At 41.8% G+C, this 26,588-nt stretch overlaps 1 protein-coding gene across 8 annotated transcripts in view; it reads left to right on the top strand.

Annotated features, from left to right (window-relative positions):
* Nucleotides 1-26,588, top strand: part of LOC109853667 (putative polypeptide N-acetylgalactosaminyltransferase 9) — a 212,713-nt gene that overhangs the window by 173,899 nt on the left and 12,226 nt on the right. For all 8 annotated transcript variants that reach the window (XM_020425991.1, XM_020425987.1, XM_020425983.1 and 5 more), the window contains 5 exons: nucleotides 13,841-14,010; nucleotides 19,367-19,680; nucleotides 20,074-20,272; nucleotides 20,601-20,770; nucleotides 22,511-22,639. In XM_020425991.1, the coding sequence (XP_020281580.1) occupies nucleotides 13,841-14,010; nucleotides 19,367-19,680; nucleotides 20,074-20,272; nucleotides 20,601-20,770; nucleotides 22,511-22,639 (982 nt within the window). The remainder of the gene's footprint in view (nucleotides 1-13,840; nucleotides 14,011-19,366; nucleotides 19,681-20,073; nucleotides 20,273-20,600; nucleotides 20,771-22,510; nucleotides 22,640-26,588) is intronic.

Raw genomic sequence — 26,588 nt, 5'->3', positions numbered from 1 at the left:
CTTTAAAGGCGAGCTTTTTCCGACATTCATCAAACTTTAAAGTAAGAGAAGCTAAAGTATCTGAGGAAAGTATAATATATTAATATAATGTTATCTCTTATTTTCCCTCTCTCTCTCTCTCTCTCTCTCTCTCTCTCTCTCTCTCTCTCTCTCTCTCGTTAAAACCTACTGCACCGCAGAGAAATTGAGTTATTTCGTAAAAATAATTTTAATTTTTTAAATATACCGTTGCAAATACATCTGCGTTGCAAATACATTTGCGAAAAGCTTGTGAAGCATGTAAAAGCTCTGTCATTTGCAGTTTCTCGAAAATTCAATGAAATATTAATTTGCGTTCAGTACGTCATTTAACTCAACTTTATGTTGCTAATCGGCGTTTCGCTAGAAATAGCATACTTTAATCAAGCAAATATTGCAAACTGAAAATTTTTAGTAAGATGATGGTATGCGTTTAAATTTTCTCTCTCTCTTTTTCTGCGATATTAGATTTTACATTTTATTTCTCATAACATTGATTTCTCATATATTTAACTTATCAAGTCGAAAATCGATACTCACGTACTCATTTCTTTTTTTTTCTCAGACACACACACACAGACGAAGTATCTAGATTCAAAGTACATATTTCTTTTACGAAGGCGTCGCGTCGCCGCGGTTATTCTGATCGCGATGCAAAAATATCTCGACCTCCGGCGGGATACCACCTCGGAATACTTATGGTCGCGGCATAGACACCTCGATCGAAATATGTCCGCTGCGTTCTCTCTGTCCGAAACGAACGCGTCCGGGAAGTTTTTGAAAAAGGGTTATACACCTGTGCGTGACAGGTGCCGCACCGGTGCCGGCTGCGAACGCAATAGAGAGGCAAGGAAATATGGGGATTTCCTCGACGGCGGAAATTCTGCGGTGACAAACCGTCGTCGCTGTATTAAAACTCCGTATACACACGGCTTGTGCGCGCAAACCTTCATCCTTCCGCCCCCGTCTCAGTTAGCCCCGGCTTTTTCGCCGTTATTAATCTTCCGCGCGAAAGTTGGCAACACCGGGATATTAATCACAGCGGGGCATCGCGGTAATTCCGTGGGACCTACTAATCACGGGGCCAAGACCAATTAATTCGCAGCCATATTGCGAGAGATGGATGCGAGAAACCGTGGCGGCAGCCTTGGTTGCTCCGCGCAGTAGTAACGGACGATGTATACACCGACACATTCGGGGTCTTTTTCTTCCTCGCTCTGTGTACACAAATCCTCGCACTTAAATCTCGGATCTCGTAACGCGGTCCCTCGCGACCGTGTTCCGTTGTATATAGTAATCTTTGTTCCCGTGAAACAGTTGCGGATTCTATACAACAAATATACGTAGACACAATTTATGGATTGTGTCAAATTCTGAATTTAAGAGGTGTAAAAAAATTTTTGTTTAGATATTGCGAATTGTTAGCAATGGTTTTTTCATATTTCCATTAGAAACTAGCTCTCTCTCTCTCTCTCTCTCTCTTGTTGTAATATTTATTTTTTACACACTAACTCTCGCTTCTAAAATTAAACAATAACTCTTCAAAGGAAAAGATGACAAGAGAAATCGGAGAAATAGATAAGGAGCAGAAACAGAAGCGAGAAGAGATGTTCTTCCGCTAAGCAGCCAGAAACTTTGGACAGCGTCCAAAGAGGAAGTAATACTCGGCTCTTCCGATGGCTAGCGAGTTGGTTTTGAACGAAGCAGGGGATGTATCTGTCTTGTGCAATAGTTTCGCAGCGGCTAACGGGCGCCATTGTCCGGAAATGTCGATAATTATGTGAGCTCTCGTCTCAGTCTGCTGACAGTTTCGGATAACGGGGAGAGAATTCTCTTTCTTCCTCTTTGAAACATCATCGAGACTCGAAACATCGTCGGGTAACGCCGGTCGATGAAAGGGAGGAAAACAAAACCGCGAAGGGTTTTATATCGTCTTTGGCCGTTCGCCCCGGCTAATTATAAGAGCGTGTGCTAATTAGACGCTGAAGCATTACTAAATTCTATCGCGCGAACTTTCTATGAAGATATATTATGCTTGTGGTTTAACTTTTCAAAAAATAATTATTGTTAGCGAAGTAGGTCGAAACAGCAAAATAGCATGATCATTTTAACATATTTATTTATCATTTTATTGTTAATATAGCACAGAAAAAAAGATTTATTGGACCAGCGAAAAATCGGTTACTATATAGTCAAGAAAAATTTATCAAGCCTATTGAATTTTTTGTTTTGCCAGCGAAGCAAAAACTTGTTTTGTTAATGAAACAAAAACTTCAGTAGCAATTTTTTTTTGCTGGCCATGTAATAGCAAAACTTTTTTTTTGTGTAGTTATATTCTATATATTTACAATAGAAACGTGTTGTAAACAACAAAATAAATAAATGTAAAAATATCATAACCAACATTTCATATTTGCGCGCAATAAAGCGCCGTCAGTCAGGCATCTTTTTTGATAATTTTAACAATTATGAATGTGGCAAACTTCGACGACCGAGTTTGTCGCTGCAAGAAGCCGAATAGTATCGACGTGCTGTTATATTGCGCGTGGAACGCGAAGCGCATCAAAACCGGGTCGGTTCATTTGAATCGACGATTAATCACGCAAACACGTCGGGACGTAAATAAATTGCTAATCATAAATAATACGATAAAGCGTGCCGTAATAACGTCTCAGACGACGACAGGTTGTTTTATCGATAACGCAATTACCGAAACGTCAGCTATCAATTAGGTATACGAACATGACGTGTACGCACCGAAGAGAAAGAGAGAGAGAGAGAGAGAGAGAGAGAGAGGGAGGGAGAGAGCAAGAGGGAGAATCTTCGTTCGCATGGGGGCTTTATGCAGCCGTGTAATGTCGCCACGCGAACGCAGGGCGTCCGTTTCTCCGGTTTAATTACATTCGGACGATGTTTCAATTTGAATACATAACGACGGTATTATTTGCACAATACGATAATTACCATAGAGTGCGCGCCGCCTGGAGATGAGAATATCAGCAGCCGAATTTCAAGCCGGCATTACTGATGCATCAGGTTCATAAAGCCACCCCGCCACGCTTGTGCGGCCCGCGTTTCTCCCTCTATTGTCTCTGAAAACAGCAGTAGTTAAGCTCGGAGATAATCCCGACGTAAACCTACTCCCGCCAGTCGTGTACACAAATGCGTGAAATAAGCATTTACGCGCATAGGTGCATTACAATCGCAGCATAATACGCTGCCGCAACGAGGAAAATAGGTCTGCCGTGTGACGGCAAAGCGCGCGCGAATGTAAATCCGCGTCGCCTTTTCTCTCGTCGTTACACTTTCTTATCAGATCTCGCAAAATGTAGATTAAATTGTTTCAATATTTTATTTAGATACATGCTTTTTTTTTATACGTATGTCAAGAACAAAGAAGTACATTTCGAGAAAGAAATCGGTTTAATGCGGTTTACATAATAAAATAATGATCTTTCAATTCCACCGATAAAAATGTGTGTAATTACATTTTTGCGAATTGGTTGTCGACGAAACACAAAAAGACATTTCGAAAAATACATATATAAAATATTTATATACAAATATTTGTGTATTATTTACATCTAATTTAAATAATATTTATAATATTTTCAAATAATGTAATATTTATAATTTATTTGTACGTACGTACGTACGTGTAAAAATATTTCGGAATGCATTTCTCGACAATTGATTTGTCCAAAGTGAAACGGATACGCCGCGCGTATATTTATTCATATATATACGTGTATCGCGATTTTTCACGTGGCCGTTTTCAAAGACGCGTACATTCGCGAGAGTGCCGCATCGCTTATTCAACATCAGTTCTCGGCTGCCGTCGTCGTATCTACACGCGTCGTCGTCTCGTGGTTTTTTTTTTTTGTTTTGTTTTGCTCGCGAGCTCTCGCAAACCATGTAACCACGTCTCTTTCTTCACCGATGCACCTGCACGAACAGCGAATTCAATGACTGCCACCTCTCTCTCTCTCTCTCTCTCTCTCTCTTTCTCCGGGTGGTGGTAACGCGCGCATGCAGGAGAGATTTTGCGAGTTAGGTATAGAAATAGGGGATGCAAACGAGGATGCTTGTTAGCGCGAGCCGGCGCGTCAGCACGAAGCATTCTCCCGGCCGACACTCACCACGATGGCGGCGATGGCAGCTAGCGCGAGGATGTTTACTCATTACAGGTAAACACAATCCATCATCCCTTTCCAGAGGCGCGCTTTCAAGCCTCACGATCGCCGTCCAGCAAAGATCACCGTGGCGCGCGCTCCGTTGCATTTTCTACGCGATGCAAGAATTGGGACGCGATAACGTTGTTGTGTGAATTCATTTGTTCACAAGCGTTCATTCATTTTGTTTCTCTGTCCACGCTTTCTCGCTCTCGCGAGATACACTCTCTCGCGTTCCGCGATATAATTACGAGAGAAACACAATTAATTGTCGCGACAGTTATTATCAAGCAAGTGGGAAGAGAATTATTCGGGCAATGTTTGGTTTCCAATCGAGATGGAACGCGCGAAATATTAAAAACTCGATCAACGCAATAACAAAATAATTAAAACTTGATCTCCCGAGCGACAATTTTATTTATTACTCATTTTTTGTTTTTGTAATGCCATTTGATATTGATCAATAAAGAGAATCGTAATTTGCGCTGGCGTATTCCTTTCGTCGCGCGCACACGCGCGTGTGTTTTATTAAATAAATTATTAAACCTGTTAATTAATAAGAGGAAAGGGGTTATCAATTTGGTTAATTAAAGTTGCATTGGCAAAATTAACATCAATATTTTCTATCGTTGTATAATTTAGTTCACACAAAGAACTCGCATGTCATTCGCGACATTATAGAATGTACAAAAAGGAAACGTAAACAGCAGAAATTAATCGAGTAAAAATTTTTTTTACCATATTTTATTTTATTTGCGCGCGCGTGCGACTTATCGTGCGATGACGTGTAAATATTATATATTTTCGAAAAAGCCGTCGCGCAATACCGCGATAATGCCCGCTGAGCCATTAGATAATTTCGAACGAATCAAATATTGTGCGAGTGGCGAGTCCGTATTACGTGTCAGACGCTGTGAAGTGAAAGTAATCCGCGTGCGGCGCGACGAAGCACCGTGATAAACTGGAAGAAAAAAAAAACCCCCGAGATCTCGCGCGAACTGTGTGTGCATAGAGAATTTTCCTTCTGCGACGGGAAATCCCTCGGTATCATAAATCCGAGAGAGTACGATTGTAACTGCAATATGCGAGTTACCGGTGTGAAAACGGGAAGAGGAGGAGGTGGAGGAAGAGAAGCAGAATTCACATAGAACCGGAATGGGAGGCGTTCTCTTTCGCGTTTATGTTCCCGAGACGATTTCAACTAGCTACCACCTCACAGAGACACAAAGCTGTCGTGTTATCGTTGTCAACTGTTGTGTGTGAAATTTTACGAGGTCGCGTGTAACGCACCGCTCGCGAAATATGCGCGTGCGCGATCCGGCTCGTAAAGCCGCGCGTTTGTTTGCGTCGAATTAAAATCTCGCGTTGCGTTTTATCGACTTGATCGAGAGAAGAATATTTCCTCGAGCAACAACACGTTCTTCTGATTGCGAACACATTCCGTTATGAATTTTTTGTGAAGTACGAGAAGATTTTTTAAACGGACGCGTGTGTACACACATCCCGCGCAAACGCGCACCGCCGTGTTTTAACCGCGAAAATTTCAGCAAGATGCATTATAGATGGGAGAATCCGACGTAGGAAAGAAATCTTCGCAGGGTCGTTCTTTTTATATACGATATATAGACGTCTTATCCTATACATACCAATGTCTCGGAGAGACCGCAATCACAAATCTGTCAGATTCTAACGAGTTTCTTTCCCGTGAAATTTTACGACGCGTAATAAAAAATATTTATAACGTGTATTTTAAATTCCCATTTGCTCGAAATAATGACTTTGCTTTTCCCGGACAAAGACTTTTGCAAAACACACTCGAAATACACACACACACACACACACACACACATCTAAAATACATAAAAGTGACAAAATTGTTATGCAATTTACGTGTTATTATTTTCGCTTGTAAATTTTGTTAAAGTGTTAATAATAATGACTTTATCAAAGACGCAAAAATTAAGTGCAGAAATTTATTCAAAAAGAAAACGCGCTTTAAATGGCGAGGCAGCAAAGGCTTAAAGGCTGTTCCGAAGCCTGACAAAATATTAAACAAACACATTAATCTTCTTGAGAGTCGAGAGAGGAGTTCATGAAACACCGTTGCGAAACCATTGGACCGTTGTATTCAGTGTCAAAATCTGATATGAATATGGAAAACCGGGACTTCCCGGAAACCATCGCGTATCAAGGACATTCTGCTCCTCTTCGCGTCCCACTAGGGCATCCCAGTGTCACTTGCGTCACATCGGAGGGATACAAAGCTGTCGTCGTGCAGCCAAGCTCACTTGGGGATTTTATGACGCGCGCGCCATATACGTGTGTATATGGAATCTCTGTGTCGGCGTATGTACATATGTCGCGGCGCCTCTCCGGCAGAACTTCCTGTACGGGAATCTCCCAACAAGTCGTCGTAGTCGTCGTCAAACGCTTCTAACGTTTTGGAACACTCACTCGTTTCCGCGCGCTGCAACCGTGTTGTCAAAGTGTGTCGTCGGGCGTGTCTCGTTAAGATTGAATTTTAATCAGTTTCTCTCGTCGAAAAGCGTTTGATGAATAGAAAGCATCGTGTGAGTCCTTTGATTCGCGCGCACCTCGTGTGTCAGAAGAACCTTTGTGTTTAAACGATCGCGGCCTTGCGCGATATCTCTCTCTTCTGAGTCTCCGTTCCGTCTCTTTCATTCTTTATTGACGGTGAATCCGCGCTAAAGGGCGCGCGAAATTCGTGCGTATTTTTATGTCTTTCTTTTTATCGAAGTTTTCTATTTCTCCGTATGGAAATTTAATTTTAACACGCGCGAAAATGAGCGGATTTTGCGTTGAAAAAAAAAAAAAAAAAATGGTTGCAAAAGGAACGTTGAGGGAGTTGACGCGATTGCGATAGAGAACTTATGTGATTATACGTAATTTCAACAAATCGAGAGAACAGCGCGACGTTACCTTAGAATTTACCGACATAAAAAAAGACCGATAAAAAAAAAAAGGCTGACTGTCGAGGATAATACTGAGGTACAATAAAGTATCCTTCGTGTTCGAGGAACATTCGTTCTCTTCTGTTGCGGTCAACGAACCTACATGTAGCTTTGACGTGTACTATGTTGTGGCCGCTCGTGGCCAGACTCACGAAGATCCCGCGAAATTAAATACGACGATAAACGAGACAATAATTCGGCGGGTTAACTCCGTACGTGTTGCTTCGGTACAGTAACCCTCGTGTATTTCTCACGACAGGAGAAGAAGGTTTTTCCTCTTAAGCGCCATTTTGTTTCAGCCGCTGAAGTAAACCGCGGAAGGGGAATCTTCTTCCTCTCTCTCTCTCTCTCTCTCTCTCTCTCTCTCTCTTTCGCGAATGTACGAAGGTCACTGCACATATACAGTCGGGTAACATTCCGCTCACGTCCGCGCGCGAAAACCGTCGTAACTTCGCTCGGGTCCCGCCACGTGCGTGTACACGTAACTTCTACACCTGGGGCAAGGGGGTTGAGGAAGTGAGAAACACTTCATCATGGATATCCTCGTTTACTCCCCACGAGCCGAAAGTCCGCACCCTACTGAGCCATTACGGATCTTTACGACACCCCCGTGAACGGGAAGAGCGCAGGTAGAGCTCGCGTATTCGCGATGTTCTCTCGTGCGGCTAATTGAAAGCGTGCCCGTATTTTTCTTTCTCTTTTTATCTCTCTCTCTTTCTCTCTCATTGGACAACCCTCGTCGAAACAAACGAGGACGGAGGAAGATCGCGTGCGGGACTGGTTGAAAAAAATTCTCAAAAAATGCAACGCATGTTGCTTCTTCGTTAAGCCAAAACTCGGTTTTTCATCAGCAATGAACGCCGGTCTCTTTGCGTAAATAACTCCCCTGTTTAACGAGGAAATATGCTTGCCAACGCGTTTCATTTATTTTCATAACTTGTACAGTTCTTCGGACAAAGAAGATAAATTAAAATCATAAAGCAGCACCACCCGCCTATCCCGTTTTTTCGTTGGTTTTGCTTTTTTTTCCACCTCAAAGCGGCAGAGTTCCTCCGTTTGCGCTTTGACGACGAATATTTAGAACATTTTCGGACCTTGGTCTCTTTTTTCTTCCCCGAACTAATTAGATCGCGCAATAGAGCCGCGCACATAATTGCGCTACAAACGAGTTATCCGTTATTGCTGAAACCCTGAGCGTGTTAGATTTGTGTGTGTATAGCCCCCGCGCGTTATTCCCAGCTGCAAGCGCGGAATTCAATTTGGGATATAACATACTACAATGGATATGACTTTGCCCCGCCGTTGCCTTCCAAGTAATTCCAACTTTCGCCGAATAAATTTTCAGCGAGTTGTCCGCCCTTATAACCTCTCGCTGTTTGATTTTACCGGGCGGTATTTGGCCGAGTACACTTCGCCGACAAGGGAAACTTCGCGCGGAAGAGAGAGCGCGAGTCCCGTAATGACGGAAAATCACTCGAGTTTCACTCGCCGCGATTTCAACAGTGCATTTTCATCCTCGCCCGCACACACTCGCACTATTTCCAACGACTATCCGACGTTCTTCTCCTTAAAAAGCAAAAATGTGAATCTATTTCTTCCCGAACGTAACCTCGTAACGAGAGAGAAAAGACGCCTTTATATCCATCGGTTATGACAGGAATTCTCGGGACGTCTGAATTTCTTTGGATTTCGAAAGTCATCGCCGCGCCCATCTACCCCTCAAGAGCGTCAAATGTAGCGTAACTCGCAAGAAAGAAGATATTGGCGCGAAGAGCATGTCCAATTTTTCCTCTTCGCCATTTCCGAGATTTCACTTTTGTGAATATTGCGTTATTAATTTTTTAAAACAAAAAAGATCCGTGAGAGAGGTACCGCGTTATTTAATTATTTGTGATAATGAAAATTGAACAAGTTTAATATCACGATGTTTTCTCCCAGGAATAGACTCTAATGTAATATTTTTTTACTCAATTAAAAACAAAGAGAGAGAGAGAGAGTGAAACGGAAGAAAGAATCGTAAGAGGTTATTAATAAGGAACGGGGCGAATGTTCCTGCGGCACATAATCGAAAAAAATCCGTGGATAAACGATTCTTGAAACGCGCGTAAGAAAGACACTTTGAGAAAGAAGCCGCAATTAGCTTCGCGAAACTTACATTTATCTTCCTCCGCACTGAAACAGATATTTTGCGTTGCTGTTCCCGCAGAGGAGGGAGAGAGAAGTTTTTCTTTAAAGATATAATTACGCCGAGAGAAACTAAATTAGATTGTACATCTCATTCTACATTTTCTGATAGCTTTGCAAGTTCCGAGATGTTTTTCTCGCGTTTTATTGCGCAGTATCGGGCACGTAAAGAGGATGAGATGGAAACTCGGGTACTGCAGGTCAATATATTCCATTATATCGTGCGCACACACACACACACACACACGCTCTCTCTCTCTCTCTCTCTCTCTCCCTCTCTCTAAGACTTCAGGAAATAAATTATATTCTGACAAGCTTTATATTAACTTTTTAATAGAGTGCGATTCAGTGAAAAAAAAAAAAACTCAATTTATTTTATAGTTATATTTCACACGATACGAGCGATATTGAATCGTCTAATCGATCTCTCGTCACAGTCACTACGAGACTCACATCGTTAAACGACGAGCTGACAAATTGATTCTTCTCTCGCGAGATGCAACACACATCGCTTTTCCCCACAAAGGTCTCCGGTACTTTACCGGTATTTGACTTTCATTCACTTGGAGCGCGCGCACGCGAGCGCGCACACATACACGCGCGTCTATTTCTTCAATTTCCGCGTACGAAGACAACTCGAGATTTCCGCAGGCAAGATGCCTAAGGCGAAGCGAACTTGCAAATAGAATTCCACGTATCCCACGGTATCTGTCGACGATGGGGATGCACAGTATGAAACGTGACGCGTTTGATCGAGTGCAACGCCTCGCGGGGTTCGGGCGATTGAGATGACGGCGAGGGGGTTTGCAGCCGTTGAGGAGGGGGGTTGCGCAAAACGAGCGGAAGGAAGGCCGTGGGTGATGATCGCCGAATGTGCTGCGCGCGAAGAAGCCGCAGTTCTCATTCGATATCCGTGGCTGATTTCGTAGGTACCCCATCTCGAGCGACGTCCAACAATGGAGTCTCTTTTGTCGACGGGAAAGAGGATATCGCTGTTGAACGTCAATCGACTGGAAACGATCGATGCGTTTACTGGCTTAAGCGATTTCCCACTTTGTTCGCGCCCCGTGCCGCGCGCGCTCGCGATATTAATACGTCTGTATAACGATATCGCGATGATTTACTCGCGCGAGCAAGTATAAATACACATTGATAGGAGTCGAATAATTGTTCCTATTAGATATATTCGCGTGCGTCGATTTATTATATACGTTCGACTACATTCCCTCGAACGGGATTAGACTGACAAGAATTTCAACGCCGAAACAAGCAAATTCGTCAAAAAATGACGACGGATTTCAAAAATGCAGACTGTTTCGAGAAGAAATGCGATTCCGAGTGATTTTGGTTTAACGAGAAAAACGATGTGAAATATTCAAAATCTTCGCAGCTGAAAAATTGTGTTTCTCGTTAAGTAATTAAATTATTGAAGAAATTAAACAAATATTAACGAACGAAAATCATTTTTTTTTTTTTTTTTCGAACGCCCAACGTCAAAATTGATACGATGAAACTAGACTCAATTCTGATGTTGCTCTCTAGTGTTCAATTTGCTATTCTTTTGCGCAAATAAAATATGTCGAGCAATATAAATTTTAGGAACAAATATCACGCGCGAATGTGAATTACTCGCGCAATTTGCGAGTTGTAATGTCGCAGCACGCAATAATTGCGCGATATTGTTTGTAATAATAAAGATTTAAAATTGACTTATATAGAAAAGAGGATTGAGACTATTATACGGCATTGTCGCGGGAATAACGTGGCATAATAATGGCAATCTGAAATCGCGAGCTGAAATTTTCTCCGCGAAAAGCTGTTATTACTGCAAGATTTATTACCGCCAATGTTGGAAATTAAAAACGCGCGCTCCGCACATTTCGAAATGAGAGTTTCGCCAGTTTTCACCGCTAAAACTGAGTACACAAGCTAATGCGGAACGAGAGGAATGCAAATGCAAATAGCAGTCGATTCGAGCTTTTGCCAAGCCCCTTTTGCTTTTCCAGCCAAAAGCTTATCTGACGGATCGTTAAGGCGCGCATCGGATAAAAGGTGTTTGACAATAATACGCCGTTCTATATGCTGATGTATAGAATATTATTTCAAAAAGAGAAAGAAAGAAAGAGAGAGAGAGAGAGAGAGAGAGAGAGCGCACATATCTCTGCTTCTAATGATACACGTACGCTATAAATAAATAATATATACAGGCATTGATCGAATTTTGTTATCTGTTTTACATAAGATCCGAACTTTTTGAAATTAAATACAATAAGTAATTAAGTAAATATAGTAAGAAGAAATATTAATATTTGTGAAATTGCACGCTAATGTATGCGAATCGCTTATTCCGACACAGACACTTCTGACTTTTCTTCGGAATTAAATCTTCATTTTAAAATTTAATCGCACATTCTCTCTCTCTTTCTCTCTCTCTCTCTCTATCTATCTATCTATCTATCTATCTATCTATCTATCTATCTATCTATCTATCTTAATTGAATATAATATGCTATCTGCTTTACGAATTTATACGAGTAGATAGCCGCAATCGTATCTTAAAAAAAATTGCACTTTTTTTTTGTACAGAAATATTCTTTTTTTTTTCTACACGACTTTTTGTTTGTTGCAAAGAGTTTTTTAACTGCTCGCGACATCTTTTGTCGCGTTGAAACGCGGCGTGACAAACACGCAAGTTTGTTAAAATTTGTAAAAAGAGTCGTCGATGCGACAGAAAAAAATACTACACTTGCGCGTGTCGAAACATTTGCGAATATCGACGTGAAAAATTTGACAATACGACGGGATATCGTCTATGTTATTCGTCAGCTTGAAGCTGTGTGTTAAGCGTTTGTATAACTAACTCGCGTTTGTGTAACTACTCGATAACGAGAACAATGTTAAGAGTCACTCGACGCGTCTCTTCTACGTGTCAAACGAATGATACAACTATTTGCATCTGTTTGTTTCTTTGCGGTAAATTTTCTCTCTCAATTAATTTCTCAATTCACATCTCAAGCTCAACTGTTCTGCGCAATGAAGATCAACTCGGTAGAGTTTCGATTAATTGTTATTCTCACAGTTGTGTCTGGCTTTTTTTTCCACTTACTTTCTCTCTCTCTCTCTCTCTCTCTCTCTGTCTCTCTCTTTCTGAATTATTTTTCTCATATTAAATCTTCTTTTATTTCTGGCGCGCTGTTCTCTCGTCAAAGTCGAAGAAGACACCGACGCGCTCTGTTTATAACTACACGTTTGATCCGACACGGGGCAACGCATCTACTTCGAAACGGAAATTGATTATGAAGGGATTCCCCATCTATGAGCAGAGATACTCGCTTCGGTACACCGGGAAGGATAAATCGCGGAAATTCAGCAAACAGAGAGTTGTCTACCTCTCTCTCTCTTTCTCTCTCTCTCTCTCTCGGCAAGCGACGCGCGTTTGCCAGCAGCTGTTAATTGAAATAATTCACAGATGATAATTACCGGCTCTTATTGAACGGTGTTTATCGTAATCGCTTCATTATCACATCGTAAACATATGCGCTCGTTGTCCTCGGCTGTGCAATATAACGTGTTAATTACGAACGAATATCCCGTAATGTGCGTGACAATTATCTGCGCGCATATATATATATATATACATATATGTACAAAGCGCGCGTGACATATCTGCAAAAGCTAATCACAGAGATCTTTTGGTTGCGAATAGAAATGTACTGTCGCGCGCATCTCATTACGAGGCGATAAAATTGCGGAAACAACAGGGTTGTTTGCATAAATACACGGTAATAAGATTTTTCTGCGAAAAAAAAGCGCGTGAAAAAATAAATTGAAAGTTATAAATAGAGACGTCCTTCCCTCGAGTTCTTTCTCTCTCTCTCTCTTTTTTTCTCTCTCTCTCTCTCTCTCTATCCGAAGAAACAAGGAAAGCTCACGTAGAGAAAACTTTTATTTGCTGTATCCATAAACCGCATCTACAATCCTCCCGTGTGTTTATGCGTTAGATTAACCGGACTCGGAAGTCGCAACGTTCCGCGCTCCTGGAATTCATTTTGCGGCGAGAGCTACGGAACGGAGTATACATCTCGCGAGCGTTTAGTCTGCAAACATTCTCTCTCTGCCCTAATCGTATTATCGTATTTTCCCGGACGTATCTTCTCTGGTACATATCGGTTTCTCGTAATCATCCATATTGCGGTATCCGCGAATCAAGAACTCGGTTTCCGCGTTATACATTGTTACAATATACGTAACGTTACAACATCCGTTTGCCTCGCAAACACACAATCGCGCGATACATTATCGAGATCTAATTTTGTTACACTAACAAGACAGTGTTCGGTTTGCGCGTTTGTACGTGAAAATACATACTTTTGTTGTAGTAATTATATACAAACGCGCATACACACACACACACACACACACACAGAGTGTTTTACGTGTGCAGGAAGCAAATTGTTTGTTTACTAAAACCATCACTTTGACATTTTGTTACAGGTGTAAGGAACCCGGCAGATACTTGAAGGATCTTCCACCTACGGCGGTAATTATTTGCTTTCACAACGAAGCTTGGTCCGTGTTATTACGCACAGTGCATTCCGTGTTGGACAGATCGCCCGAGCATCTCATAGAAGAAATTATACTCGTCGACGATTTCTCTGATATGCGTAAGTTTGTTACAATTTTTTTTTTTTTTTTTTTTTTTTTTTTTTTTTTTTTTTTTTTTTAGTTGATTACAAAAGAAAATTAATTAAGTTACCGCAATGTTTCTCTTTGAATATTTACGTTGTACGATTTTTTTTGTAGATACGTTAATTGCAATCCTTTTTTCTTTAAATCGGGAAATTATTTAATGAGGAATATTTATACGAATATTTACCGGTGTTCGTTAGCGAAAGAGAGAAAGATATATATATGTGTGAAATTTAGAGACGCGCGCAACACAACGTAGCATGTAATACAAATATTCAAAGTATTTCCTTCGTGTAGTGCAAGTTGAACGAGTTATTCTCGCGTTATCAGCAGAACCGCGCGCGCGCGTACTTCGGATTCAAAACGAAATACCGTGTACGCGCGATTGAAGCGGAATAGCATATCGCCTCCGTAGCGTCATAAATCCTCGTATAACTCTCATCGTACGCTGAGCGATGAAAAATCCTCGGTAGAATGTCGGGGAAAACTCGTAAGCACAGAGAGAGAGAGTGAGAGAGGGAGAGAGAGAGAGGGAGGAAGAGAGAAGAGGAAGAGAGAGAGAGAGAGAGAGAGAGAGAGAACAGAAACCACCGGGCTATTATATTCGCGTACTTGTTCGTGCAACCGCGTCTCTATTCAGCACGGTGATTCGTTATCGCGACAGTGTCCCGTAGTTTCGCGATAGATCGATTAATTGCGATCCATCTCTCCACTGCGACACGTGAATAGAAGAGAAACTCCCGTGCGCGCGCGAGCGCGGAACCTCTGCTCTGCTTTACAGACGCTCAGAAAATTACGAGAGGTCCATGCAATATCTCGCCCGCTCGTGCGCTCTCGACAAGGTTTAACATTCTCCCTCCTCCGTTTGTTCTCTCGCTTTTCAAAATCGTGAGACGTGGACATATCGTTCATTCCACATCGAAAATTTATACACTTTTATGAGTCGCTTCGCGTGAAAACTCGAACTTCGCGAAAGATGGTTTTTGTACATTTTTTGATGATAGTGTTTTTTTTTTTTTTTTTTTGTTTTAAAAGAAAGACGTGCAATTTAATTTTCTCTCTTGTTTTCGTCGTCGAAACGATGATTAATCGGCAAATTTTCACAAAAAAAAAATTTTCTTTCTCGAAACTGAATTATTACGCGCGCGCATTTTGTAATTACTTTGCGTATAATTTCGCATTTATCTATCGCATTTATTCGCGCGATGCATGATTTTCGTTCAAAGGCATTTACAGAAAGTTGATAGAACTATATTAAACATGAAATTTTGCGTATACGGGCGAAACAAATATGTATGCCCATGTTCGCATTGTTTGGTTGCGGAAAGGCAATTAGAGTTCCAACGTACCTGCATGTTTTCAAATAAACTGACGTTCATACAACACACACCCCAGCTCCGGCTACCATCTAAATTACGGTTCCGGTAAAAAATGGGAAGCGGCGCTACTTTTTTGTACGTGCATGTGTGTGTGTGTGTGTGTGTATGTGTGTTGGCGAGAAATTTGTAGTCCCGCGGAACAAAGCTGCGGCCGTTCGCTCTCGCGATTATTGTATTTAAAATGCGCGCATTGTAACTCGCAAAATGTCAATTTTGAAAAATGAATTGAATGTCGAGCGGGCGCGGTGCGAGCCACGCCGTGTGTCACGCTTCGATTTAATTACGGTTTCGCTGCGAGACGAGAGCAATCGCGCCGGGATTCCCGCCGCATAATAAAGGCGGCGGACGAGTGTAAAAATCCTAAGAGAAAGGTCGGCTCCGGGATTAAGCCGGGGGTTCGCGCAGGGAAAACACGACCTGATGGAAACACGTAAAGTATAGCCCGGATGGTGGTTCGCTTGGCAATCCCTATTAAAAGCTGGAGATAAGCCTTCGTCTCGTCCGGAAGTTAAACCCTACAAGCATAGTCACTCGGCGATCCTCTGACCAGATGGCGTTTGCTATTAACAGACGGCTGATTACTTGCTCACAAAGAAACGAGGTCGGAATATCTCACACATGTGTTATTGTTCATTCCGCAGCGTCAAAATACTTCGAAATTGCAAGCGATAAACGAGATTTATGCGCTTTGCTTCAAAAACCTTTGCATCCTCTCTATTTCTCTCTGCAATTGTTAACAACAATAACTGTAATTTAACTTCCTCATCTCATCGCAAAATGTATTACATACTTTAATGACGCAAACTCCCATTCTATGTGGAGATTATTTTTTGAAATTTTTTATTGTTTTTCGAAAAAAACTATCACGCCCGAGGCGTGTATGGAGAGTGCGCGCGGATTGAGATAAATTTTCAATGATTAATAAAGCTCGCAAGAAAAGTTGTAATGAATTTTGCAGCGCGCGCGCAGCTGGAGCTTTAGCTCTCCTCGGCAAAACGCACGCACGATAATTAGCTTTTATACAGGGGATTGGCGACGGGGATTACGGAGTTAATTATGAGCGCTCTCGACGGCGACAGACTAGTGTGCTCTTTGAGCATTTCCATTATCTGCACCTCATATAGCGCACTCGGCTAAGTCATAATGAAATTTGCAATAATGGTCGCGGCCGGTTTATGCGTGCCTCTCTCTCTCTCTCTTTCTCTTTCTCTCTCTCTCTCTCCCTTTCTCTCTTCCGCTCTCTCTCTCTCTCTCTCTCTCTCTGTGTGTTCGGAGAATTCATTAGAAATTCATTCGGACCGGAATGCACGCGGAATTCGGCGCGCGTATGCCAGTTGCCTGCGTGCGCATTAAATGTCTGACCTCCGACCTCTTACGGTCCATCCTCTCTCTCGTTCGAGTACAGTTAGCAACAACGTAGCGTGCTCAATTCGATATTACGTCAGGATGTGTATGCGGGAGAATTATTTTCTCAATTCTTGACTTGAACACAGCGGCGCGCGATCGTTTCCGTATAAGAACTTTCATATTTTTTCTATTTACTTCGGCGCACAGGATAGAGATAAATGTTTTCAATGAAACATTGAACAAGAGCGCATCCTACTGGTATTAATTAAGAAATAATTATAACACTGAGTATTTTTGTAAAAAATATGTGTAAAAAGTTAGAAACTAATTTAAACAAACTTTAAAAGTATGTAATTATTCAATGAATGTACGATATTAATAATATTTCGAAAAAATTATATTTCCAATAATTGTTTCTGCAACAAACGTTCGGCCATTTGGACATTTGCCTCGGAGTGAAAAATTCTTTCCTCGCGAATCGATGCGGAAATTCCGAATACGAGGAAGCGAGATGAACGTGATGTGTACATATTGTACATCGCGCGCAACAACGTTGTATTAAACCTCATCAGGAGTGCGCGAACTATCCGATTGGTGCATAAAATCGGAGTCGACGTCTCTATCGTTTCCGAGTACACGACGTTTCTCCCGCTCGGTAATCATTGTGTGCGCGCCTGCACGAAACACACTCTGATCCGTTTAGAATCCCTTTATACTATCCATAGTTAACCGAGCTTACAGGGCGGAGGCTTAGGATTAGTTTGGCCCTTCCCGGTTCCTCATAAAGCCGTCCTAACGGAGAATAAATCACGAATGTCTGCTAATTGCTGCCCGGCGACCCGTAACCAGTAGGCAAATACGTATCATAAATCTAAATCTTGTGTCGTAGAAGTAACACGAAATAACAGACCGCTTCGTAACATCGGCCGAAGTGGCTACGTCAAATCTTTTCAGACGCGGGTATATTAATGTAAAATCGATCGCGTCAAATTCGTATGCACTTTCCTTTTCTCTTTCATTCAACAAATGATCAAAACATCTCTCCGACTGTGCTTTGCTAACTTTTAATTGACAAAAGATCACAAGTAAATATAAACAAAATTAATTGCGAGCAAAAATAAAATGTTATTTAAATATATTTAAATATATTTAAAAGAAGTTAGATATACACGTAATTTTTATAATTTTATGCAAAACGTTTCGAGTTCTCACTAGACTTTATTGATCGCAAAACAATTAATAATACAAAACAAAAAATAACAAAAAGAGTCTGCCGCAATAATAAGAAGAAAAATGCATAATACTAAAAACATTTTACTATTGACGTCCTGGAACGTGCACTTCTATCTTGGTGTCCGAAAATATATCTTGTTATTTGTTTCTTCCGGTTTCAATTCGAATAAAAAAAAATCAAATCATCCCCTAAGTCAGCATTTGACTAAGTACATTTTATTCGACAAACTCTACCAACTATATGGAATTCTACTTGAATTATTCAGAGTGTATTTTTGACGACCTAAGATAATTTTATTTGGCCGTGAATTACCTTATTTTTTCTCGCAATTGACCTTATTAATTATTTGCGAATTTATTAAACGATCGTCTCATATTCTTCTTTGACAAAAAGTAACGGATTGTGCATTATTTTTCACGATCAAGTTTGTCGAGCGTTAATTCCGCGCACAAGCTGTGTTGTCTTTTTTTTTATGGTGGATTACTTATAAAAATAATAGCAGCTTAAGCCGTTACAGTCCTGACACTTTAACGTATATATGATCTTCACCGAAACTATAACCGTAGTTACTCGTTCACCGGGTAAAAGCGACGTTAGGTATAATGTGAATAACCCGCGTAAATATAGAGGAAACGCTATTATACGGGATTATCGGTGTGTTTCTACCTGGCATACGATTAAATTGATTGTGGTGAGCGAAACGAATCCAGGATGGGGATGGGTGATTGTTGTTGCCGTAACAGCTTGCGAATGACATCGTAAATAAACCGTAATCTGACGTTAAGAACGTAATCGACGTAACCTTAGAGAAACCTGGGAGAAACGGGCGTGTTCGTGGCCTTATTGTTGCAATATCTTACGCCGAAGCATAGATCCTGCGGGCAACTTATGTTTCCAGATCGATGGAAATTTAACGAACATAACGTTAACACGAGAGAAACTCTCTCTCTCTCCTCTCTCTCTCTCTCTCTCTCTTTCTCTCTCTCGAGATTTAAATTAATATTCGAGCAAATCCCGATATTAAAGACGGCGAATTCCCGTCGGTAACGAGTCCGTGAATTATGAAATTACTTAGTTTAATACAATAAAAGCCAGTACTGTTTAAAAAAAAAAAAACCANNNATTTTTAAAAAAAAAAAAAAAAAAAAAAAAAAACGAAAAAACAAAAAACTTTTTTAATTTAACTGTTACGTGAAACAAATAGGATAACTGCCGCAATTTTCGTTAAATTATTTAATTCTACAAAAAAAACATTACGCGTTTTCAAATTATATTTTATGCAAAAAATAAATCTCGAATTAAAATTAAACATATGTTTCACATGTTTGCGCGAAAATGGCGAGAGTGACATAAAAATCGATCGTTCCGCAGCTCATCTGAAGCGTCAGTTGGAAGACTACATGATGAATTATCCGAAAGTTAGGATTATCAGAGCAAATAAACGAGAGGGCCTTATCAGGGCGCGTCTGTTGGGCGCCGCGGCTGCCAAGGCGCCGGTGCTCACGTATTTGGACAGCCATTGCGAGTGCACGGAGGGCTGGCTGGAACCTCTTCTGGATCGGATCGCACGCGATCCGACGACGGTAGTTTGTCCGGTGATCGATGTTATAGACGACACCACCCTGGAATACCACTGGCGCGACTCGGGCGGCGTAAATGTCGGCGGATTCGATTGGAATCTTCAGGTAAACGAAATCCACGTCGCCGGCTTCTCCGGAGCGTCGGCGATCCGGAGCGTCAGAGAACGCGTTCGTTCTCTCTTCAGAGAGCGCAATTGAATTTGCACCGTCTCCGTCAAATTAATTATTGAATCGCGTTGGTGCTCTCTATGAAAAAAAAAACGGTTTTTTTAGACACGTACTTTTTAATACAAGGAATTAAAATCACAGAAAAAATTTTATTTTAAACATCCATCGAGATTTTTCACGCATAGATTTACCCGCACTTGTGCGCGATAAATCGCGCACAAATTGTAGAGAAATATAATTGCTATCTATTAAAAAAAAAAAAAAACAAAAAGAAAAACAAACTTTGTTTGCGAACGGATTTTCGAATGTATATTAACGTTTGTCAACAAGTTTAATTGGCACGCGGTGCCGGAAAGGGAGAAAAAGAGGCACAAAAACCCAGCCGAACCGGTCTGGTCGCCAACCATGGCCGGCGGTCTCTTCTCGATAGATCGGGCCTTCTTCGAGCGCATCGGCACGTACGACAGCGGATTCGACATCTGGGGCGGCGAGAATCTCGAGTTGTCATTTAAAACCTGGATGTGCGGAGGTAAGTTCGGAACGAGTAGAAAGATTTATAAGACAAAAACATCTTTTTTTTTTTTTTATGCGACTCGGAGAATTGATTTTCGTGTGTGCATAAATTTGCATTGTTGTTTATCTGAAAATAACAATTGCGCGTAAGTGTATAATATTTTTGTAAAGCGCGCGCAAATGTGTGTGAGAATATTTCGTAAACTTTTGCCGTGTGCTATTTATAAACACCGCTTTTGTTTTTATTTTGAATTTCGGCATTAACAAACGGCGCATAAATAAACAAACGCGGTCGAGAAAAAAAAAAGGTTTAATCCAATAAAACTCGACGTGTGGAATTGCAGGCACTCTGGAAATCGTGCCGTGTTCACACGTGGGTCACATCTTTAGGAAACGTTCGCCTTACAAGTGGCGCAGCGGCGTGAACGTGCTCAAGAGGAACAGCATAAGGCTGAGCGAAGTGTGGCTGGACGAGTACGCCAAGTATTACTATCAGAGGATAGGCCACGACAAGGTAAGTACGTCGTGCAACGTCGCATGCATAAAGCTTTCTTTCGTACACGACCCCTCTCCCCTTCTTCTTGCCACGCGAGAGAGGACGCGACGAGAGGACAATTAAAAGTTGAGCGCGCGCGCTCATGTGTCTCTGGGAAACAAAATCAATACAAAGACGAAAAATAGAACGAGTGTTTTACAATTAAACGGAACACAGAAAATTCTGCCAACGTGTTTCTCGGTGATGTTAAACAATGTAGTAAAATATACATACATATATTTACGCGAATTCAACGGAGATAAGCGCGACATTTATAATACAATACGAAGAGACTAGAAAAAAAAAAAAAATCCACATATCAAGGCCAATACGAACCGATTACAGTTTGATCGTGTGTGTACGAATTTATCGCTTCATTGATATGTGTCATACGTTCGATCTCTTTGTTCAAATTTTTTTCAGTGATTGACTGAATTCACAACTAAAGAGAAAATAACCGACATAGAATGAAATATGTATAAATGTATAAAAAATATCAAATAAATAATCAAAGATCTTGCCGATAAAAAAAAACATCAAAAATTGACAGCAGAAAATATTGTATGTGGATGAAATTAATATTAAATAAAATAAAAAAACAAACATATCTATATATGGTTGAAAACGAAAAAATAAGAAGAAAATAAATATAGAATACCGTGTAGTCGAGAATTGAAATCTGGTCAAAAGAAAAATCTGTACATTCAAAGTTTATGTTGCGATAAAGTTTGTCGTAACAGAGTCGGATTACAAGGATCTTGTTTCAAATCGCGGCGCGGTTGATAAAGCCTCGATTACGTTTCTTCAATCCGAGTTGCTCATAAACATCGGCCGACGTGGTTCTCGCTAAGAACGTGGGAATGAAGGATAACGATAAAGAGAGAGGTGGGGGGGGGGGAGATGGCCGATGATGGAGAGGATCGTAGACCAGGACCTGTCGTAAAAAAGGGCCATAAACGTGCCAAGTGCTCTTAAGGCTCGCGCGCATGTCCTCGCTCTCCTGAAGGACGCTTCTTTCGACCCCCTCTATAACGATCTGTCATTTATCCTTGATGCTTGTCCGCCTCCGCTCTCTCTTCTGTCGAGATCCAATCGACGAGATAAATCGAAGCGTAGAAAATAAATCGCTTTCCGTAAGCACGCCGCTCTATGCGATGATCGAATCTATCAAGAGTGTCGTCTTCACGGATGGCTTCATAAAATAATGAGATAAATCGCTCTTTGTTTACATGCCCGCTTATCCCCGCCGCGGTGATCCAGCTCGCAGTAGTAATAACGACGATCGAGTCAGACACTGTTCTGACGCAGCTCAATATAGCTTTGTGCCACTTAATTGCTTTGAAGCAACAATTATTACAATGACAGAAAATATCGAGCAAATTTTTTTTACACATAGTTAACAACAATTTTTCACAAGCCGATTTATTTGATTTATAATTTTAATTATTTGAAGAATAACACATAGATAAGTTATATGTTATTTTATTAAACAAATAATATATTATTATTATTAGATGAATACTAATAATAATATACTAATATATACACAGATAATTATCATCTACTATTAGATAATAATGTACGTAAGATAAATTACTATACATTTTATTCTTCTGGTTTTACTGGAGTTTTTTTATACTTTCGCGATTTCTTCTCTCTTTTCATCTGTTTCGCATTGTCAGCACGATCGCGCTCTGACCGCACGCTATGCTTTCGCAGGGAAACTACGGTGACGTATCGGAGCGAAAGGCTCTTAGGAAGAAACTGGGGTGCAAGTCGTTCAAGTGGTACCTGGACAACGTTTATCCGGAACTCTTCATTCCGGGAGAGGCGGTCGCCTCGGGAGAGGTAAGACTACTCCACATTCTTTCCTTGAATGCTTTTCTTTTATTTTTTTGAGCAGGTGCTGACGTTACGGCTCCGAGAAATACCATCAGCTAGGAAGGAGAAACGGAAAACGACGGGAGAAACGACTGGTGGTTCCTCCTTTAACGACGTTGCCGCGGCTTTGATCCATCAAGGTGTCGTATTACGACATTCGAAGGCTCTTCGTGAGAGAGAAAATGTAGTCAGTTAGATAGAGCCGTCGGAAAGATGTCGAATTATTTCTCCTCTCTCCTCCTCCTCCTGTCCCCTACTCCTTTGTTCCATTATTCTTTTATTTTCCACGTCGCTCGCGAAGAGAGACGTCTCTTTCGCGACACATATACGTGATATTTTTGAAATATGATATATATGTAATGAAACACATAATGTGCTCGCGCGCGTTGCTTCTCTCGAGTTTTTAAACGATTAAATACGAAGCGTGCGATTTCGCGGCGAAATTAAGTTCACACAAGTTGTCACTAAGTGACAAGATTTATCAATTAATTACGCGTATTTCCTTTGCGCACGCGCGCGCTCTCGAACGTAGGCGGAGGTGTTGATCGATGTCAACAAGCTCGCGACACCGAAAACAACGTCCCTTTGATTGCGAAACAATGCGAGTCGCGGTCGGAAACAATTGTGATCGGATCGCGAATGTGGGGGACTCGTTCGAATCGGAAATCGATTTCCACGGATCTAAACTGCGAGTTCTTAGTATTACGCAGGCGACTAGCTGGCGTGTAGCGCGAGCGGTTTTGCGCCGATGCAACTCGATTGCGGAGCCAATCGTCTCATAGAAAAAAAGTCTTTTGGAAATGTTTTCTCTCTTTTGCAAAACAAAAAAAAATCAATTCAGAAATTGTTCTTCGAATAATATTGTTTCCCGTATACTGTTTCTCATCTCGCGGTGTCGAACATAACTTTTATATCGGGAGAATTAAATTTCGAGAATCACGAGCGACTGCGTTTAACGGTGAAACAAGCAGCGTTTATAGCCAGACATTTCTCGTTGCGTAAATTTTTTTTTTTTTTTTGTTATGCTTTGACGTACTCAGTTTTCTTTTGTGAATGAAGATTATAAGAATGATGCCGAAGATACGCCTCTGGTAAGCGCGCAACTTTATTATCAAATTGATCAGCTCGCGTTCACCGGCAGATTTAACGACGAAAATGCCAATGTTGTCGAATTCCGAATTACGTGCGAAACAACGGAGAAAACTGGAACGAGGAGGCGCGAATAAACTCGTGAGAAAAACAAAAGAGGAAACAGGAACATTTCTGTGTACTGTATGCATACAGTAGTGCGAAACGCAGCGGTTGTATCTCGCGGAAATTCCCCGGCGAAATCTGCCGATTCGTCGTTTTTTTTTTTTCTTTTTTCCCGCGAACCCTCGGCTTGGTAGCGAAAAAACGAGCGCATAAATATCGGTCATCAGAGGCGACGAGCGACACAATCGTCAAAACTACACGCGCGGTACACGCGAGCGATTCGCGCTACGTGTCTGTCACAACTGATAGTGCATTAATATCGCTCGTCGTTCGCGCGCGCGCGTACGATTCGTGGCGGGACGATCAATCATTCGAAGATTTATTTCCGTCGTGTTGCACGTCCCTCTCTTCTCCCCCAGCCTCCTGCTACGGGTCTACGGGTTTATGCATCCGTAATTGCGGAACGATTGTCGGATCTCGGGCGCGGATGTCGATGACGATACCGCGTCGCCGTTTGCACGTGTCAAGACGGAGCTTGCCAAATTGTTACGTTTCCGCTCGCAAAATACATCGAAGAACGCCAAAGAGATACGCAAAAAAAAAAAAAAAAAAAAAAAATGAGAAGGAGAGGCGAGACGGATTGTGTGAAAAATTTTATCGAAACTTCAGCTGCGACGCGAAAATTTTGCAATTATCGACGGCCGCGCGCTGCACAGATATCAGAAATCTATTCGCGTCATACATTTCATTCGCACGTGATTTATTTACGGTGGTCGTATGTTGTTTTTTTTTTTTTTTTTTAGTTTTTTTTAGTTTTTTTTTTTTTTTTATTCACCGCGCCTGTGCGTTTAATCAATCTTTTATCGCCGGCGTCGTCGCCGTCGTCGATATTGTTGACATGTTTTATTAATCAATTCATTTCGATATATATCGCTCGGCAGACTGTTAGTTATTTCGCAATTTATTTCCGACCGCGTTAGAGCGCGCCGCAACGTTTCGCTGCATTCGTAATTGCGAAATGATTGCAAACATCGTCGGAAATAAATCCGACGCCCTTCCCGTGGGCGTTTGTGTGCATACCCTTGCGTTTCGACGCGGATCGTTACACGCGCGTCGTCGTCGTCGTCACACGCTGCACCCCCTCTTCACTCCCCGTGACAAAGTCGCGGGGTACCGCGAGGCGGTATTAACGACGTCGTACTGACGGATAAATTGCAGCGTCACGCGACACAAATTATTCATACTTCATCATTCTTTCACCCCACCTTAGCGCTTTCCTCCCAATTTCCTTTTGTTCATTTAATTTTATCATAAGCCAACAGTGCATTAACCCGGTAAGCGACGCGCCCGCCGCCGGGTGTTTAACACGACGAGGGGCGGCAAAAACCCACCGACGAAGAAAGTAAAAACACATCCGATCCTTTTTTTCCTTCGCCGAGAAGTTTTTTTCTTTTATCGCGAGGCGATGAAATAAATGCGTGTGCGAACTTCAAGCGGAATAACGTCGCTTGTGAACTTCCCGCGACGAGGAATATACGAAAGAAGAAGAGAAACGCGAGAGCTCCTCTATAATACATTTCGACACATCGTTTGTGATCAAGCGACGCGTTTAATCATCGGCCCGTTTAATCATCGGCGCGTCGTCGCGAAGTTCAATTTCGTTAATTTGCTCGCACAGCAACTTCTCCTCCCACTCCTCCGGGCTTCTGTTTCATTATCGCTACGAAATAACATTATATTGTTTTACCGTCCCGTTGCACGCACAGAACTTCGCCCGTTGCATATTCGATAATATACAAAATTTGATTACGTCGTAAATTAATCGCGTTATGGGCATAATGCACTCTATTATTTCGCATCCCGCTCCCACCCTCTTCGCCGCCACGCGTCGCGCGTAGCAGAGAAACCTTGACGTTCTCTTCTACAAGGTACAAGGCGCGGGAGTTAAACCTCGGCTTGCGTTACACGCGTCACAGTGTCACGCGACTCAAATATTTCATGCCCGCGCCCATCCTCCTCTTTCCCTCATTTATCTCTGTCTCCCTTCCGCGCTCTTTCTCACCGCCCTTCCCTCCTCCCTTCTCTCCCCGTCTGTCTCTTTTTCGCACACGGTCCCTTCGGCCCGCCTCGTTATCTTCACACTTCACTTGAATTTCTCGTATCAGGATCATCTTCGTCCTCGCGCGCGCGCGCGCGCGCTATCGCCCGGTGCACGCCATACAAAGATAACCGGGCGGCACTAAAGTTCGCCGTACCGGAAATTCTGGCGTAAGTTTCGAGCGCGTGCGCGACTCGTTTTGCTCCGTTTATCCGGGAAAGATATTTCAGCTTTTAATAACACCGGAAGTGTGTGACCCGGTCGTTGACGTATTTCGTCGCCCTGACGGATCCCCGGCCGGACTTACAGAAAACCAAATAGTTCGCAAAATGATATTATTCCGTTATGCTTAAAAAAAAACAAGTACAACGAAATATCTGTCAAAAGTTCCGCGCTGTTGAACAACGTTCAAAAAAAGATCATTTTCGACGTGTAACTATTAAGAGAGAGAGAGAGAGAAAGAGAAAGAGAGAGAAAGAAAGAAAAATTAGAGTGTCGGATTATACGAACTCCACACGCGCGAATCCCCCGCGTATTCCAGTTTACGCGCGATGTTTGCGGTGAAAAAGATAGAATGACATCGAAATAAATACGTAACGTTTCGCGCTACGTGCGCGTATATAT

This window comes from Pseudomyrmex gracilis, unplaced genomic scaffold, assembly GCF_002006095.1.
Source record: "Pseudomyrmex gracilis isolate BER0280 unplaced genomic scaffold, ASM200609v1 scaffold_52, whole genome shotgun sequence".
In the NCBI taxonomy this organism is placed as follows: domain Eukaryota; kingdom Metazoa; phylum Arthropoda; class Insecta; order Hymenoptera; family Formicidae; genus Pseudomyrmex; species Pseudomyrmex gracilis.
The sequence above is the reverse complement of the archived record's forward strand: the minus strand, read 5'-3'. Positions and strand labels throughout refer to the sequence as shown.